The 16,423-nt window shown below is 42.1% G+C and overlaps 1 protein-coding gene across 1 annotated transcript in view; it reads left to right on the forward strand.

The window, feature by feature from the left end:
* The window catches only part of CERKL (CERK like autophagy regulator), a 41,704-nt gene that overhangs the window by 9,017 nt on the left and 16,264 nt on the right, over window positions 1-16,423 (forward strand). The window contains exons 2-3 of the mRNA XM_081174543.1: window positions 5,679-5,921; window positions 12,535-12,666. Of these exons, the coding sequence (XP_081030669.1) occupies window positions 5,679-5,921; window positions 12,535-12,666 (375 nt within the window). The remainder of the gene's footprint in view (window positions 1-5,678; window positions 5,922-12,534; window positions 12,667-16,423) is intronic.

A 16,423-nucleotide genomic window follows, 5' to 3' on the forward strand; every position in this document is an offset into this window, starting at 1 on the left:
TTTTAGCTCTACAATGCCAGGACAAGGGTGGGAGGGAAGGGGGACGTTATTATCATGAGTTGTTGTGTATTTATAGGAATCGGATTCCTAACCAAAATTTATGTACGACACTGTCTCTTTTGTGCCCACTGCTTAGTACAGTTCTTGATGCATATGTGGTCTTTGTTTGTTTGTTTGTTTGTTTGTTTGTTTGGATATAGTTGGTAGGAATAAGATGAGATAGAAATAAGACTACAGTTGCAGAGAATGGTAGGATTAAGAATTATGGTTACCATGGATAAAGGCTGCAGAGTAATAATGAAATCTACATACAGGATTAGCTTTTCTCCTTATGCAGCTGACAAGTATATTACAAAGAAGAACACAGGCAATGCTTTTCCAGACTCATCCTAAGTCAGCACTGTACGGTTTTGTGTTCTGCGTTGACTGATTGTGTTGCGTTGATGCACTTTCACTTGTGTGCAACATCTTGTATTATCAGGAATGTGAGGTTTTTATATTACGTTTCTGACCAGTCAGCTTACTGTTCTTGACCTGATTGACTGATCTGATTCACAGGTGGATATAATGATTGCAAGCACCACACAGTGCAACACATGGCACAAAACAACATGGGGGAAAGAATACACAGTTTGAACTGAAAGTAGTTTTGTGGTCTGAATGTTGTGTGCTTGCCCATTGTGTGTGGTATCTGCTTCATAGGAAGCACAGATTGCCTTGATGTTACATACAATAGTATATAAACAGTTATAAAACTTTTTTCACTTAGGGTGTGTATGCACACTCATACACAAACTTTGGTAAAATATTACAGCACATACAGATTCTTACATGTTTACTATATGTTTTGGAGACTTGCTTATTTGTTATCGGATTTGGTCACCTTTTCAGATAGCACAGCCTAATTTTCTTCCTGTGATCAAGGAGCAGGCTTTCATCTATGTGTGGATATACAGTAATTGGGCACCATTTTGCACTGAGTTTAACCACTAGATACCTAGAATTTCCAAGCAATATTGGGTATGAGAATACTAGGGCTTAATATTATTGTAAGGATGGTAGTCAACAATGTTTTACTCAGATTAAAATTAATGATCATGACTAAGTTAAGTCAATTGAGCTCAATGGGTCTACTCTGAGTAGAATTTAGTTGAACCACCCCACCCCCACCCCATGGACACTATGAGAGGAATTAAACGTTGCACTAAAATGTGAGTTTTGTCACTACAAGCATTTTGACTTTCCAGATGGAACAATTTCCCTATCCTTCCCCTAAATGCTGTTTTGGGGTTCTCCCAACTCCACCTTGAGCCAGTTTGGGAGGCATGGGACACAGGGGAGGGGAGGTGGGGAAAACCATATTGCACAGGACTTCTACAGACAGGACTCATTAGTTGACTCCCACCCTATTTTTAAAAATCCTAATAGTAACTACAGTCTGCATCCTGCAATAGGAACTTTCAGTAACTCATTTCACCACATCTTTGAATATCTCCAGGTCAATTCACACATGTATGCTCACTGCCTAATGGCTGCAGCATAAAACAAGGAGTGGCATGTGTTGAGCATGAGAAAGAACTTATATATTCACATATTAGTATTCCCCACACTAAATGGTGGTCGTTCATATGCGAAACTGGGAATCAAAATGGTATGAAATACTGTATCAGTAAATTGGTGTGCATGTGTGAATAAGCCCTTAGTGCTATGTATCTTTTGAAGTTTCTGAGCTTTATCATTTAATCCTGCAGCTATACTTGCTGCAGTTCAACAGAGTGCTGGGTCATATTCAGTGATGCTTTACTGTTTATACAGAAGATACCTCTGAAAGGAAACTTTCATTCATCCGTAAGAAATGGGCTTTTCTAAGAGACTGCACAGTATTATTTAATACTGTGATTTCTTGCTGTGAGTGAAAAGTAGGTTTAGTTCAAATGGATCAGATCATATTGCTGTCAAATTTGTCTGGAAAATGTTTGACAGGAACATTGAGCATATTTGCTTTGTACAATGAGGTTTACCTCCAGTTGCTTTGAACTAAGTGTATAGAATGCAGTGTTAGACATACCTCTATTTTTTAATAGCCATGTATGTGGCCATGATATACATTAAAGTTAATCAGAATTCAGCTGGGTATTTTTTGCCCACACAGTTTGGCCGCATTGTTACTTGTGCCCTTTGTGACACAAGAAAAGAGAAGTGTTTAAATCCAGAGACTGAAAATCTCCAGAGTTAATCATTATATGAGATGTTCAGCTTTATTCAACAGATAGCACTTTTCAACTCATAACAAAGGTGATCCTTGGGTGCTGAGGGAGGGGCTGGAATAGCACATCTCCCAAACAAGTAATTAGCATTCTCTTGAATTCAATTCTGTGACAGTAATGAGCTGGTCTCATTTATTACTTTTAGCATTATGTATTCAACAAAGTCCTCTGGATGGTTAGAGAATGTGGGCCCAAGGGTGTATCTTCTCTGAGGCCAATCCTGTGAGGCCAGACCACCCCATGGTTATTTAATCTCTGTGGGATTACAGCCCTAGCAATTCCTGGATAACTTCTGTTTTCTGGCAGCTTTGGGAATCCAGAAATAAGAAAGGGCTTCAAAGCTTGGGATATTCTCATAGCCTCCAAACAAGAAGACAATGCAGGTGGTCATTTTGGCCAATGTCAAGCTTAGCTAATACAATCTCTCCTCACACTTCACCTCAGCTATGAAGGAAAAAATTGCCCTTCAACTTAAAAGACTCTTGTGAAGGCTGGGATTTTGACTCGGATGATATGTATCTAAGGTACATATTCTGTGGGGCCAGTTTTCTCTCTTCCCCTACCCCTCGGTTTGCATCCCAAAGCTGAAGGGGGAAGCAAGGAGAAAAGAATGAGAAATCCTCTTCCCCCTCATTTCACTCTCAGGCTGAAGAGAATTAAGGTTTAGCAAAGGGGTGAAGAATTTTCCAAAGGTAATTATAGATAGTAATTAGAGGAAAGTGCACGTCTGAACCCATTTTAGGAGCACTCGTTTACTTAAGAATATAGCATGCCTTATCCAAGTGCGTAACACATGCTGGTAGAAATAACTATCTTAGCCATACTTATTTTTCATGGTGTATTTGGGGGAAATGGACATGTGCAGAAACTGTGAGTACAATTAGCGTCAAGCGGATAAATCCAGCTAATCCTGTTTATGCTCTCTATCAAGCAGATGTGCCAAAATTGATGTAGACAAGCTCTTGGCTTATAATAATATTTTTAAGAGCTGTGTAGTATTGTTTTTGTTAAGACCTTTCTTAACGTTAAGTGTAGTTAAAAATGGAAGGGGACCTAACAAGTGCAGCCTACTTTATGAAGGTCCCTGTTCTGCTCTTATGGTGATGGAACAACCTGGCAGGAAATATTATCTTTATTCCTTGTAATTAAATTGACTTGGGGGGGGGAATACAATGGGAAGTGGGTGCTGAATTAAATAAATAGCATGATATCTAATGTATACTTAAACCCCTTATAAGAACAGATGGTACCCTGTATCCTTCTAGGTAATATGAGAGGATAGTTAATGTTTTGAAACAGCTAGGAATAATCAGTATGATACTAATGAATGGATAGTTCTTGAATGGAAAGAATTACCGTGTGGGGTTTTTTTTAAAAAAGGCAAGTTTAGCTTATTTAGAAGATTTTGAATATGGGAAATAAAATAGTTTCTTTTTTTAACGTAGTGAGAAGCAGGTGTTCAAAATTCCATAGATGCAGATGAAGTCAAAAGTTTGAAAGTTGAAAATGTAATTCTAATGTTATTGACATCTAATCGTTGTACATCGCCATGAGCACCCGTTGCATTGAAAAAGTAATTTTAGAATTGTAAGAAACAATGCACTGTGATTTCCATGGTGCTTAGGAGGAAAGGCTACATATCCATTTTAGTAAGGCTTCTCCATAAGATGTCAATCTAGAGTTTCAAGGAATGCAACCAGCCATTTATTTATTTTTGCATTCCAGCACCAGCAACCAGAATAGCTGTAAGATAGCTTTTTATAGTAAGACAACGTAAAAGCAAAGAAAAGGAAGCAGAAATACTTTTGGTTGACCAGTCTTTGTCTGTCTTATAAGTGGCATGTAACCAGAGGGATTTGTTCAAGATGCTCTCTTTGCTCCCTTGATTTGTTGGCCATGGGCCTTTGGCCGTGGTATTTCACCATCTGCAATACCAGCCTTAATGGCTGAAAGGACACATGAAACATGAAAACCATTTTACTCAGGAGCAGGTGGCTTCCCTGCTGCATGGATACTTTATCATCTACTGCAAGGTAGACTAGAACCTCTGAGGCATGCATGTTAAGAGAAGCTTATAGAATAGGTTACTTCCCTTGAAAGCTTCAAGAAGAGGTATGTGGCCACCTTGATAGTCTACTGCAACTGCTGTGATCATGTTTTATTCCACATTTTGAAGGCTGTGTCCACAGTGCAACAGAAGGTGATAAAGGAGGTTCAGCCTTTTGGTCCCGGAGTCTATTTGCTTGTTTTTGCTAATTTCATCCTAAGGGAAGACAATTAAAAGAATGGCTTCCTAATGATGAGACTGTTCATACTAAAGGCCATTGTTTACTGGTGACATTGATGGTGGTGGGGGGGATTGCTGTGGCTAAGGACAAGAATAAATCATAAAGTCCTATCAGAGTCCTTCTAGAAGAAATATGACTCTCTTAAAGTCAGCTATCCAATTTGGAGTCCCAGAAGCAGCCAAATCTTGTTTGATTTTTTTGCTTCTGGGCAAAGAAAGGAGCCAATAGGTTGCATGTCATGGTAAACCCATTGTTACCAAAATGATGATTTGGCCACTTTGCCCCTCCACAATGGCATACCAAGGAAACACGCTACAATTCCTTAGTGTTGTGTCCAAACCAAGGCTCATGGTTTGTTTTCCTGTAAGCTATGAACAAACCTTGTTTACAGATCATGTTGGGAGTGAAACAAGACAATTATCCTTGGTTCAGACATACGTAAAATTAGCTATGGTTTACTGTGACATGCAAATAAGCACTGTGTCTCTGTGGTGCAAGGAATTCTAGCCATTCTGACAAAGTTACTCAGTGACATATTGACTTGCATATAACCCATTTTGTGAGGGAAAACCAAGAATGGGAGAAAGGTAGTGAACCTGTGGTGGAGCTTCCATGATATATCCCGAAACTGCTTAAAAAAAATAATATTTTGTGTGAGGGATTTAAAGAAGCACTTTTGGAACTGTATGTAAAAGGGCAGCTGCTATCAAAATTAGTTAGTGGTGGGGGAGGATGGGACTTGCCCTCAATTTTTTTTTACAGATGTAAAGGGAGATATTCATCTCTTGGCCTTGTGAACCATTGGAGAAGTATAACATAATGTGGAGGAGAGTAGCACAGTCCTTTCTGTGAAGAAGAAACAACTTTAAATATTACTGAGTGTGGTATGGAAGCAGCTGCTGTAAGTCCCACATGGTTGCTAGCAATGTAGGGTCTGGTCCTCTCTTCACAGTTCATGAACAGCCCTTAAGTATCTCTAAAACTATTTTTTCAGGGATGCATTCAGGAAAAAAGTGATAATAATAGATATTTTGTATGTGCACTTTTAGTTAGGATGGAACCATAAGGGATTAAACAGTGATGTAGTATGAAAATAAACACTCTCTCTTTCTCCTTTGGGCAGGTGGTTCCAGTGTGGGCTTGACAAATGAAGAGGAATCTGTCGAAATGAAAGATGTATTTTCCGTAAAACTGAAACGCCGTCGTTTTGCTGGGCAGCAAAAAGGTGGCCTATTATTAGGTATCACAGTTTTTGTCTGCCTGAAAAAAGAAGGAAACAAACTTAAGGATTCTGTCATCAACTTAAGTAATTTAAGTGAGGACCATTGTTACCTGTGGTTTAAGCATTTGAAAGAAATTTTGAATGGTAAGCACTTTTCAGAAAGACTTTATTTCTATATTTTCTAAACATTCTTAACCTTAAAAAATTACAGTATGAGGCTGAACATGTTTACTGAGAAATAAGTCCTATTGATTTCTGTAGGACTTCCCCCCCAAATCAGTATACTTAGAATTGCCATCTTATTCTGTTAGTGACATATCCCACTTAGCTGACTTTAAATTAGTCTAAGCCTCTGTTAATATGTAACAAGAAACCAAACATTTTACTGGCCTGGCTCGCCAATAAAAGTCTGATTTATCACTACATGAACAAGCTTCAGGGCTTGCACACTCAATTTACCATTCCTCCTTTGGCACATTTGTGAGGATGAGATGGGAAGCTTTCACTTCAGTTTTCAACTAATTATAATTACTTGTTTTGCAGGAACTCAAACTGTGGTTATTCTTAACTGTGGTTTACAGAAGCAAGCAAATTTTGAACCATGGTTTACAAACCTGACCCGTTTCTCTAAATTGTAATTAACATTAAGCACATTTATTGGTTTGGACAAAAGAAGTAAAATGCAAAAACTTCTGATCTCATTGCAACTGTGCTGGAGGGAGGGGTTGTACTGGTTGTTTTTGTACTGCTAAACTGGTTTAATGTCACATCAAAACACTGCCAATGCCTGGGCTTGGATAAACATAATTTGGCTTACCAGGCCAATATATGCATGAACTCTTTCGTCTGCATATGCAGCTACTTCACTCCTCCCTTTGTGGCATGCAGCAATTAAACCAGCAAATCTCCAATTAACTAGAGTTTTCCATTTCATCAGAAGCAATGTCCTCTTTGAGGATAAGATTGATACTATTACACTAGCCATAGCAAAATTCCTCTTGGAGGCAGTAAAAGTCAGAAATCAGTATGTACAAGCTAAAGCTACTCTGTTGGCTAGCAAGGCCGATCTTACACCTTAATAACATTTTATATACTATCATTGTAACATATTTTGGGTCTATGGACTGTAGTAAAGCTCTGTGTGTTATTTCAGAACAACCCAGTCTCATACACCATGATTTGAAGTTTGTTTAGCATACTAGCTTGCGCTAAAGTTGGTTACCATAGTTTCCTGGTTTGGATGAAATGAGAAACTATTGTTAATTAGATGCTTAGTGATTTGACTGTGGATTTCAAGGAAAAGGCTTGTTCATAACTTGAATTAATAAACAGATCCAAACCAGGCTATTTTCTAAGCTTGCAGCTGCCCTCAAACTGTGATTTGTTTGGGAGCTGACAACGTAGGATCTGAAATGATGAGTTTGTGCTAACTCTGGTTTGCAGTAGATCTCTTGTTTAGAAATGCAAATATGATTTATTATTGCTATTCGTGGATTTATACCTCACTTTTTTCTACAAAAGTACACCAGGAAAATGTATACAAAATGGAGATAGTACAAAATAATATAAAAGTACAGCCTAAAACCCAAACAAAATGCAACCAGAAAACAAAGCAAACAAGGAAAACCAGCAGCAGTTAAAGACAAAGACAGCAGTGTTAAAAGCATATGACACAATAGGAGACTGGGAGTCATGAGAATGCTTTCTCCTTCTCTCCTCTGGTTCCAGTTTGTTTTTCCATGCTTACCGTATATACTTGAGTATAAGCCGAACAGAATATAAGCTGAGGCACCTAATTTTACCACAAAAAACTGGGAAAACTTACTGACTTGAGTATAACCCAGTTCACCACACCACAAAACTCCTGGTGGGTCAGAGTGCTTGTGTGCGTGTGCTCATGCGCACACGGCAGAGGGGGCTTCTCTCCCCCCCCCAGCCCCTCCTGACCCCTGCCTACCTAGGGTGCTGCCAAGAGGCAGAGGCTGGTGGCAGCAGCGGCTGAGGAAGAACAAGCAACCTGAAAGGGCTGCTTTCGGGCTGCTCATTCCTCCTCCTCCGCCGACAACAGCCTCTGCCGCTCACAAGGGCAGGCACAGGAGCCACGCTTGGCAGAGCAGTGGCAGCACGAGGGGCGGCAGCAAACAGCTTGCTCCGACGAGGGGCTGCTGGAAATGCGCTCGGGTGGGACCCTCACTCAAGTATAAGCTGAGGGGGGCTTTTTCAGCATAAAAAAGTGCTGAAAAAGTTGGCTTATACACAACAATATATGGTAGCCAGGTTCCTCCCAAACAAACCAGGAATCTATGTGAAGTGGGGAAGATTGGTGTGGTTACTTTAGTTTCTTGTAGTATTGGAAAGAATACTGTGTAATATACCGTATTTTTCGCCCCATAAGACGCACTTTTTCCCCTCCAAAAATGAAGGGGAAATCGGGGTGCGTCTTATGGGGCGAATGCCTGCAAGCCTCGCGCGCCCGGCAGGAGGTCCGACCGGGTGCGCGAGGCTTGGGGCGGCAGCCTGTCGCCCGAAGCACGGGGAGCCCTCTGGAGGGCTCCCCCTGCTTCGGGGGAGTGTCTGCAAGCCTCGCGCACCCGGCAGGAGGTCCCACCGGGTGCGCGAGGCTTGGGGCGGCAGCGGACTGCTTGCGCGCACCTAGAAGCTTGGGGCGGGCTGAGCTCAGCCCGCCCCAAGCTTCTCGGTGCGCGCAAGCAGTCCGCTGCCGCCCCAAGCCTCGCGCACCCGGCAGGAGGTCCCGCTGGGTGCGCGAGGCTTGGGGCGGCAGCGGACTGCTTGCGCGCACCTAGAAGCTTGGGGCCAGCTGAGCTCAGCCCGCCCCAAGCTTCTCGGTGCGCGCAAGCAGTCCGCTGCCGCCCCAAGCCTCCCGCACCCGGCAGGAGGTCCCGCTGGGTGCGCGAGGCTTGGGGCGGCAGCGGACTGCTTGCGCGCACCTAGAAGCTTGGGGCCAGCTGAGCTCAGCCCGCCCCAAGCTTCTCGGTGCGTGCAAGCAGTCCGCTGCCGCCCCAAGCCTCCCGCACCCGGCAGGAGGTCCCGCTGGGTGCGCGAGGCTTGGGGCGGCAGCGGACTGCTTGCGCGCACCTAGAAGCTTGGGGCGGGCTGAGCTCAGCTGGCCCCAAGCTTCTAGGTGCGCGCAAGCAGTCCGCTGCCGCCCCAAGCCTCGCGCACCCGGCGGGACCTCCTGCCGGGTGCGGGAGGCTTGGGGCGGCAGCGGACTGCTTGCCAGCATGCAGAAGCTTGGGGCGTGCTGAGCTCAGCACGCCCCAAGCTTCTAGGTGCGCGCAAGCAGTCCGCTGCCGCCCCAAGCCTTGCGCACCCAGCGGGACCTCCTGCCGGGTGCGGGAGGCTTGGGGCGGCAGCGGACTGCTTGCCGGCATGCAGAAGCTTGGGGCGTACTGAGCTCAGCACGCCCCAAGCTTCTAGGTGCGCGCAAGCAGTCCGCTGCCGCCCCAAGCCTTACGCACCCGGCGGGACCTCCTGCCGGGTGCGGGAGGCTTGGGGCGGCAGCGGACTGCTTGCCGGCATGCAGAAGCTTGGGGCGTGCTGAGCTCAGCACGCCCCAAGCTTCTAGGTGTGCGCAAGCAGTCCACTGCCGCCCCAAGCCTTGCGCACCCAGCGGGACCTCCTGCCGGGTGCGGGAGGCTTGGGGCGGCAGCGGACTGCTTGCCGGCACGCAGAAGCTTGGGGCGCGCTGACCTCAGCTTGCCCCAAGCTTCTGGATTAGCGCAGCGCACCTGGGGGGGAAATAAATTTTTTTTCCTTTATTTCCCCCCCTAAAATCTAGGTGCGTCTTATGGGCCGGTGCGTCTTATGGGGCAAAAAATACGGTAAATCAAGGATAACTCAGTCCATAGAGCATGAGACTCTTAATCCCAGAGTCGTGAGTTCAAGCCCCATATTGGGCGAAACATCCCTGCATGACTGCTGGGATAGCTCAATTGGAAGAGCATGAGACTCTTAATCTTAGGGTTGCGGGTTTGAGCCCCACATTGAGCAAAAGACTCCTGCATTGCCAACTTGACAATTCTATGGTTCTCTACCCTTCCAACTCTACAATTCTATGGTTTTATGAAATAGTAAGATAAAGCGTCGAAAACCAGATAAGGTTTGTTTCAACACAGCCATATTTTCCTTTTTAAAAACCCTGTGATAATTTTTGGTTTAAATTAAAACTACATAATTTAAACAATCTCTTAGGAAAGATTTTTAGTCTAAATTTTTGCTTGACTTTAGCAGTGAGCAATATAGAGCTATGCTTTCAGTATAAAAATTAAGAGTGCCTATTTTATAGAAGAAATTTGTTACAGAAGCTCCTTTTACAACATGCATCTCACACCAAGTTTTTAATGTGAGCATCGAAAGCTTCATGTGTGAAGGTTTAATTATCCCATTAATGTTATACATTAACAGTGTAGCATCAACAGTGGTATATCTCTAGTTAGCATGAAAAATGTTTATTCACATCATTACTTCTGTCTTTATGTAGCAGTTTTCTTATTGCTTGTTGTATAAAATATTAATAACGTATGTGACAGTGACATCATTTCAAGCCCTTAACTTTTGTAAACATAAGCCTGCTGCCATAAAACTAAACAGTGAAAACAGCACAGATGTGTGTCTGAGGATAGCGTCTCTGCTGCCCTATGAGCTTTTGTTTTCAGAACTCCCTGATTAACCCCTACCTTTCATGGTTCATTGATTCACTGATAGATCAAGTTTAAACTAGTGCATATTAGCACATTTGTTACTACCAGAGGAACAGTTGGCTATTTTGTTTTAAAGTCCTAGTTCACTTTAGCAAAGGAAGCTACAATGAGCAATTCAATAGAACATAGGCTCTAATGATGCCAAAGGCTACAGCACTTATATGCCGGTAATGAGACCTGAAACTATTTAACATTATTAGATTATAAAGTTGTTTTCTATAAGACTGCTGAATAATATATTTTGGGAAGGAGAAAACAAATTCCCTGGTGAATCGAGATATCGAAGCAAATTTTCCAAACCCTTTGGGAAATCATTTTAAGGTTTTATTGATGTTTCTGCAAATCATTTTGCTGGTTTCATATATAACAACTTCCAACTCATAAACCATTGGTTCTTAGACTGAGAACAAGCCTTGTACCCATGCATGTCCTTTTGCCACCCTCTTGTGTACACTATGCATGACCAGTTTTAGAAAAGATGTGGTTTGTTAAGCCATGGTTTCTCCACTTAGATGTTATGGTTAACTCTGGTTTAGCAAACTCCAATATGTTCATCAAATCTGGGTCCACAGTGTGATGGGACGGGGGGAGAGCATGTCAGGGCCCCTAACCCCAGGGGCCTCCAGTACTTTGAGAAGATTCAGAGGAAGATGAGGTACATGCTCCAGGGAATAATCTTCAGTAGCTTCTCTCTAGCTTTCTTTGCCGGAGAACGTGGACCTGAAGACAAAACCCCAGCAGCACACCCCTAACCCCAAAGTAGCTAATGGATACAAAATTAGGGAAAGGCCTTTAGAAAAGCAGAGTCCCCCTTCAGGTAGATAGTCATCGTATCACAGGCCTTGTTAGCCTACATAAGGCTTCGGGTGGCAGCATCCCTCTATAGTTGCAGTAGGAGGGAGAGCTCCAACTAGCTAGCCCTAGAGCGATCTGTCCTTGGTCCTGACACCCCTGATCTCTGCTTGGAGACTTGACATTATTTTGCCTGTCCAGGAAGATCATACCCGAGTGTGTCCATTTCCCCTGCAAGCCTCAAGTCCCAATAAAACAATACAGTGCACCAAAACAACGTTTAATTTTTGTGTGATAAACCATAGTCCTTAGTTAAGAGTCCTGGATAGCTCAGTTGGTTAGAGCATGGTGCTGATAATGCCAATGTTGTAAAAAAAATTGTAGCTGTTGTTTTATTTTTGGTGTGTGTTTTTTTCACTGAAAATTATGGGGATATCAGAGAGGGGCAAATAACTGCTAAACAAATGATCCTTTGAATTATCACCTGATGTGTACATGATTAGAATCGATGATAAATAATGTTGTATGGTAGGTGAAAGTTAACAAGATAATTTATTTTTAAATGCTGTAGTGATAAAAGATTATCAACAAGACATGTTGTTTCAAAATGTGTATTTTGGCTTTCATCCCCCTCCCTTACTCTCATACCTCTATTTTATTGATCCTTTTAATCAAGGGCAGATTTCTTTTGCACCTGTGCACCTTCTGTGTGGCATGAAACATAATCTGTAAATCCTTAAAATTGTAGTATCGAATCTCCGCAGCAAATGTGAAGGGGTACTATTATCAAATCCTTGCTGACAGGCACTTCCTTTTTTTAAATGCTCAGGAGAATATTCTCTTCTCACTTGATCTCCCTCCTTCTTTCAGGTTTGAACCATGACCTAAAACCTCTTTCGTGATAGCTGTCACATAATGCTCTTGATGAGGGTGACTGACTCATTTGTACTAGTTATTCTTAGCTGTAGAGATGCACAAACAGGTCACTTGCTCCAGTTGTTTCAGGATTACGTAGGTGGCATATATAAGTAATGAGCAGCTTCGTGCAAAAAATAAAGAAAAAAAGATGTCCACAGACACAAACCAGAATTTGCTGTACCTTTTCAGGATGCATATTCATCTGCAGGTGTTAATGTTTGCAATCCATGCTTTTATTCTTTCGCAATGCTGTGTGTTCAAAGTGGTTTGAATTAGCCTTAAAAACCCTGATGTGGTTTTTTCCTTGTGTTTTTTTATTTTAAAAGGTTTTCCGAATAGGCCAAAGTCATTAAAGGTGTTTGTCAATCCAAATAGTCATAGAAAAGAAGCTGCTCGCATTTATCACGAACAAGTTGCACCTCTCTTTAAGCTTGCTGACATCAGGGCTGACGTTACAGGTAAGATGCTTTGGGGAACATGATTCGATCCATTTTTGGAGGTAGCATCTCCGCAAATGGGTCAGTCTGCATTTAATGTTTCTATTTTAATGACATCACTTAGCACACATGATTTTAAAGAAATAAATTCCTTGTTAGCGAGAATTTTTTTGTGTTTATGTGCAGTCATTTGTTTATCTTTTAGTTAAATATTTTCATATGCTCTTGCTTTGTTAAATACCTTTCTCCATCCTGTTTATTAGTTACTGAAGTTATAGGAAATTAATGAAAAAATTAGTACAATACAGTGGTACCTCTGGTTAAGTACTTAATTCATTCCGGAGGTCCGTTCTTAACCTGAAACTGCTCTTAACCTGAGCTAATGGGGCTTAACTTTAGCTAATGGGGCTTCCTGCTGCTGCCACGCCGCCGGAGCACAATTTCTATTCTCATCCTGAAGCATAGTTCTTAACCCGAGGTACTATTTCTGGGTTAGCAGAGTCTGTAACCTCAAGCGTATGTAACCTCAAGCATATGTAACCCGAGGTACCACTGTATGTTATTCTCTAACCCTGCAAAAGGCAGACTTTCTAGGGAGTAAGACAACAAACCTGTACACAATCAAACTGGGAGTTAGCCCCACTGAACTCATTGAAACTTCTGGGTAGCCATGCATAGGATTGCACAGTGATAGAATGGAAGCAGTCCAATCAATTACTCAATCCCGGGTGGGGAGTTGGAACTTGTCCAACCTTATACAGAGTTGCATTCCAAATATGAGTGCCCCCCAATGTAGTATCAAATATTATATTATACACTTATATTTCCCCACCTACGCATTGTCACAAGCACCTTTCTATCAGGTGCACAGCACTTTCTTTCTGTTCCTCTCTCATAAAAATCAACATATGCAGTCACACTCATACACACCCCAGATGGGTTTGCAGGCACAAACAGTAGTAGACTGTGTGTTGTGGCAGAGGCAGTTCCACCAGACCTGGGAGAGGTAAAGCAAGGAAGATGGTGCAAATATACTTGCAGGACCACTGAATCGGCTTCATTGGTGTGTTTGCACCATGCCAACCTCACCACTTCATTGCCCTTTCCCCTGCCAGGAGGTCAGGTAAGCAACTCTGACCCATCATGCTGGCTCCTAGTAGGTATGCGAACACACACAGAACATATCCTTTCCTCTCTGCTCCAGCACTGAGATAGGAATGGCTAGAAAGTTCACTCTGCCTACCTTTTAGAGAGGATCCCTAGGCTGCCATTTACTGTCCAAGAGCAGGCAGAGGGCTTATCTCTCATCTTAGCACTGTGCTGCTGTTGACCTATGATATCAAGTAATTGGCAGGTGGATGCAGTTTGCCTGAAGCTGCCTTGCTGGTGAAATTCAGAGACCTGGTGGACCTAACTAGGCCTACAGGTCAGAGGTACCCCATGACTGCTCCATCCAGAGATCTCTGGGACTAGCTCTTCCACTTGCTTAGATGCTGAATAGATTATTCAGTTCTGACAGGCCCAGTAGTGTTTTTGGCTCGGTCCTCCTACATTTCCAGACAGGTGAACAGTGCTTTCAGAGCTGAAAAACTGCTTGCTGGTACATGCCTGGTGTATGTGTACGAAACATGTACTCTGGAGATAAATGTATACCATGACAAGGACATGCAGAAGAAATCTGGAAGAGTTTTTATGCATTCACACTATTCTTGCTGAAGAATTGTGTCCTTTTATTATTAAATCCCAAACTATCTTATCGTAAAGTCTATTCATAGCATATTGTTATGGTTAGTGGTTAACACTCCTCCTACAGGTTAATTTGGCAAATGACATGTACTTCGGTTTTGTCAGATAGAATTTTATCAAACCAAGAAGTTCTTCTGCTGTGTATCAACTGACACAGATTGCACATGGATATATGAAATTTTATTTTTAATAGTAAAATCATAAAAATGTGCACTAGGAATTTATGCAGAACCATGCATCAAGAAAAAACATGCTTACTGGTTTTTTAATTAAAAAAATAAGTTTGTTACCTTTAAATTAATTCATCCTTCATAGAGTTTATGTTGCTCAGCCAATCAGAGGAACAGTCTGTAAAGCTGAGATATATTTCAGTAGAGCAGGAAGACTTTAATTAGTAGACTGCCAGAATCTTTTTTGTGGTAAAACCCCTTCAGTCTTTATGTGAGCAAAACCTTTCTTCACAAATCTAAGATGAAAGTAAGGCTTGTGAGGGTCCTTCGTTAAAATGAAAACTCCATACTATAAGCTAAATTCTGCAACCTGCATAATTTAAGCATTTGGCTATATTTGCTTATTTTGATTTTGCTGAGGCATTTTTGTTTTAAAATTGTGGATCTGTTTGCTGTCCCAGGCTCCTTCGGGAGCAAGGGCAGAATATAACTTCAATAAATAAGAATGATTTTAGGAAAATTCATACTTCTGTTACACACAATGCTGCTAAATTTTGCCGTGCATCAGCACCATTATTATTACATTTATTAGATGCTTTTTCTTGCTGCTACTCAAACCAACTTTCAAAAAAATTAAAGTTGAATGAAACACTAAACTATGGTTTAATGCTATGAGAAGAGACCTCAACTTGTTTCCTCCACTCCTCTCCTCCTTGGGTGTGGCACAGGGGAAAATCAAAGCACCTGCCCCTGTTTTCAGTAAATGGTGGTTTGTCATTATGTTTAAACTGGGTCAGGCTTTGCTTAGTTTTTAGCTATTGCCTATCCAAGCTGGCCATTGTGCATGGGCTTGGCTTGTTTGGATAAACCATAGTTAAATCCACCCACCATTTTGATTCAGCCCTAATGGGAAAACTGCAGAAAAAAGAAAGTCAGTGCTTCTGATATCTTACTTCTGTCTACACATAGCCCTAAACAAGGCGAGAGCAAAACTGGATTCAGACATAATCTCACTCTCACTCTCGTCTTGGCTTCTGACTATTTGCATTCGAGCTTATTGGTTCATATTTGCCCTTCATGTTGGCCAGTGAGGGTGCCAAAGAAGCAGGGAAATGTATACCTAAGCATGTTTTGAGTACATGATTCCTGAGCCTTGTTAAGTCATGCTAAAGATGGGATGCGTAGAGCTATAAGAGCATTTCAGACTTGACTCCCAAGGATCGTAAAAAAATCTTTGTAGCTTCTGGCATGATTCTAGCTTTGCAGGCATATATATAAGCAGGGGGGCCTTCTTTCTACCCATCTCTACAGCTTAAAGGGGTGAGAAACTTATTTACACATTAGTGACAGTGCTACAAAGCTGCTTCTGGGCTCTTCACTTTGCACTCTTGACCTTTTAAGACTAAAGGTCAAGGGTTTAGCATATGTAGAGACAACATGTTATGCTGTTTTGTGGCTGAAATTCCCATTTGCAGCCCCAGGTGAGAAACTGTGCTATGGTGTACTGCACCGTTTTTGTTGTTGTTTTTTGCTTTAGGACTTTGCTACCCATCCTAATGAAGCAGGCAGGAGGCTAACTCTAAGGCAAAATACAAATAATGATGTGTTTATGAGTTGTTTTTAAATAACCACCGAGTGAGCGCAACAATATTTAAAAGCACTGGAGAGTGAGAATGTACTCTCACCAAAGACAGACAAGCATGAAAGATTAATGTAATCTTGCATATAATAATGCACATTCTTACACAAAAAATCCATCTGGAGGTGTCATGTCAGTCAGCAGAAATCTTTGATGAGCGGATGCAGCTGGGCTGTCTCTTCTGGCAAAGATGCCCTAGAAAATGCTAAATGTGGTTATGATG

Source organism: Podarcis bocagei, assembly GCF_964188305.1.
Source record: "Podarcis bocagei genome assembly, chromosome: 1".
Classification (NCBI taxonomy): Eukaryota; Metazoa; Chordata; class Lepidosauria; order Squamata; family Lacertidae; genus Podarcis; species Podarcis bocagei.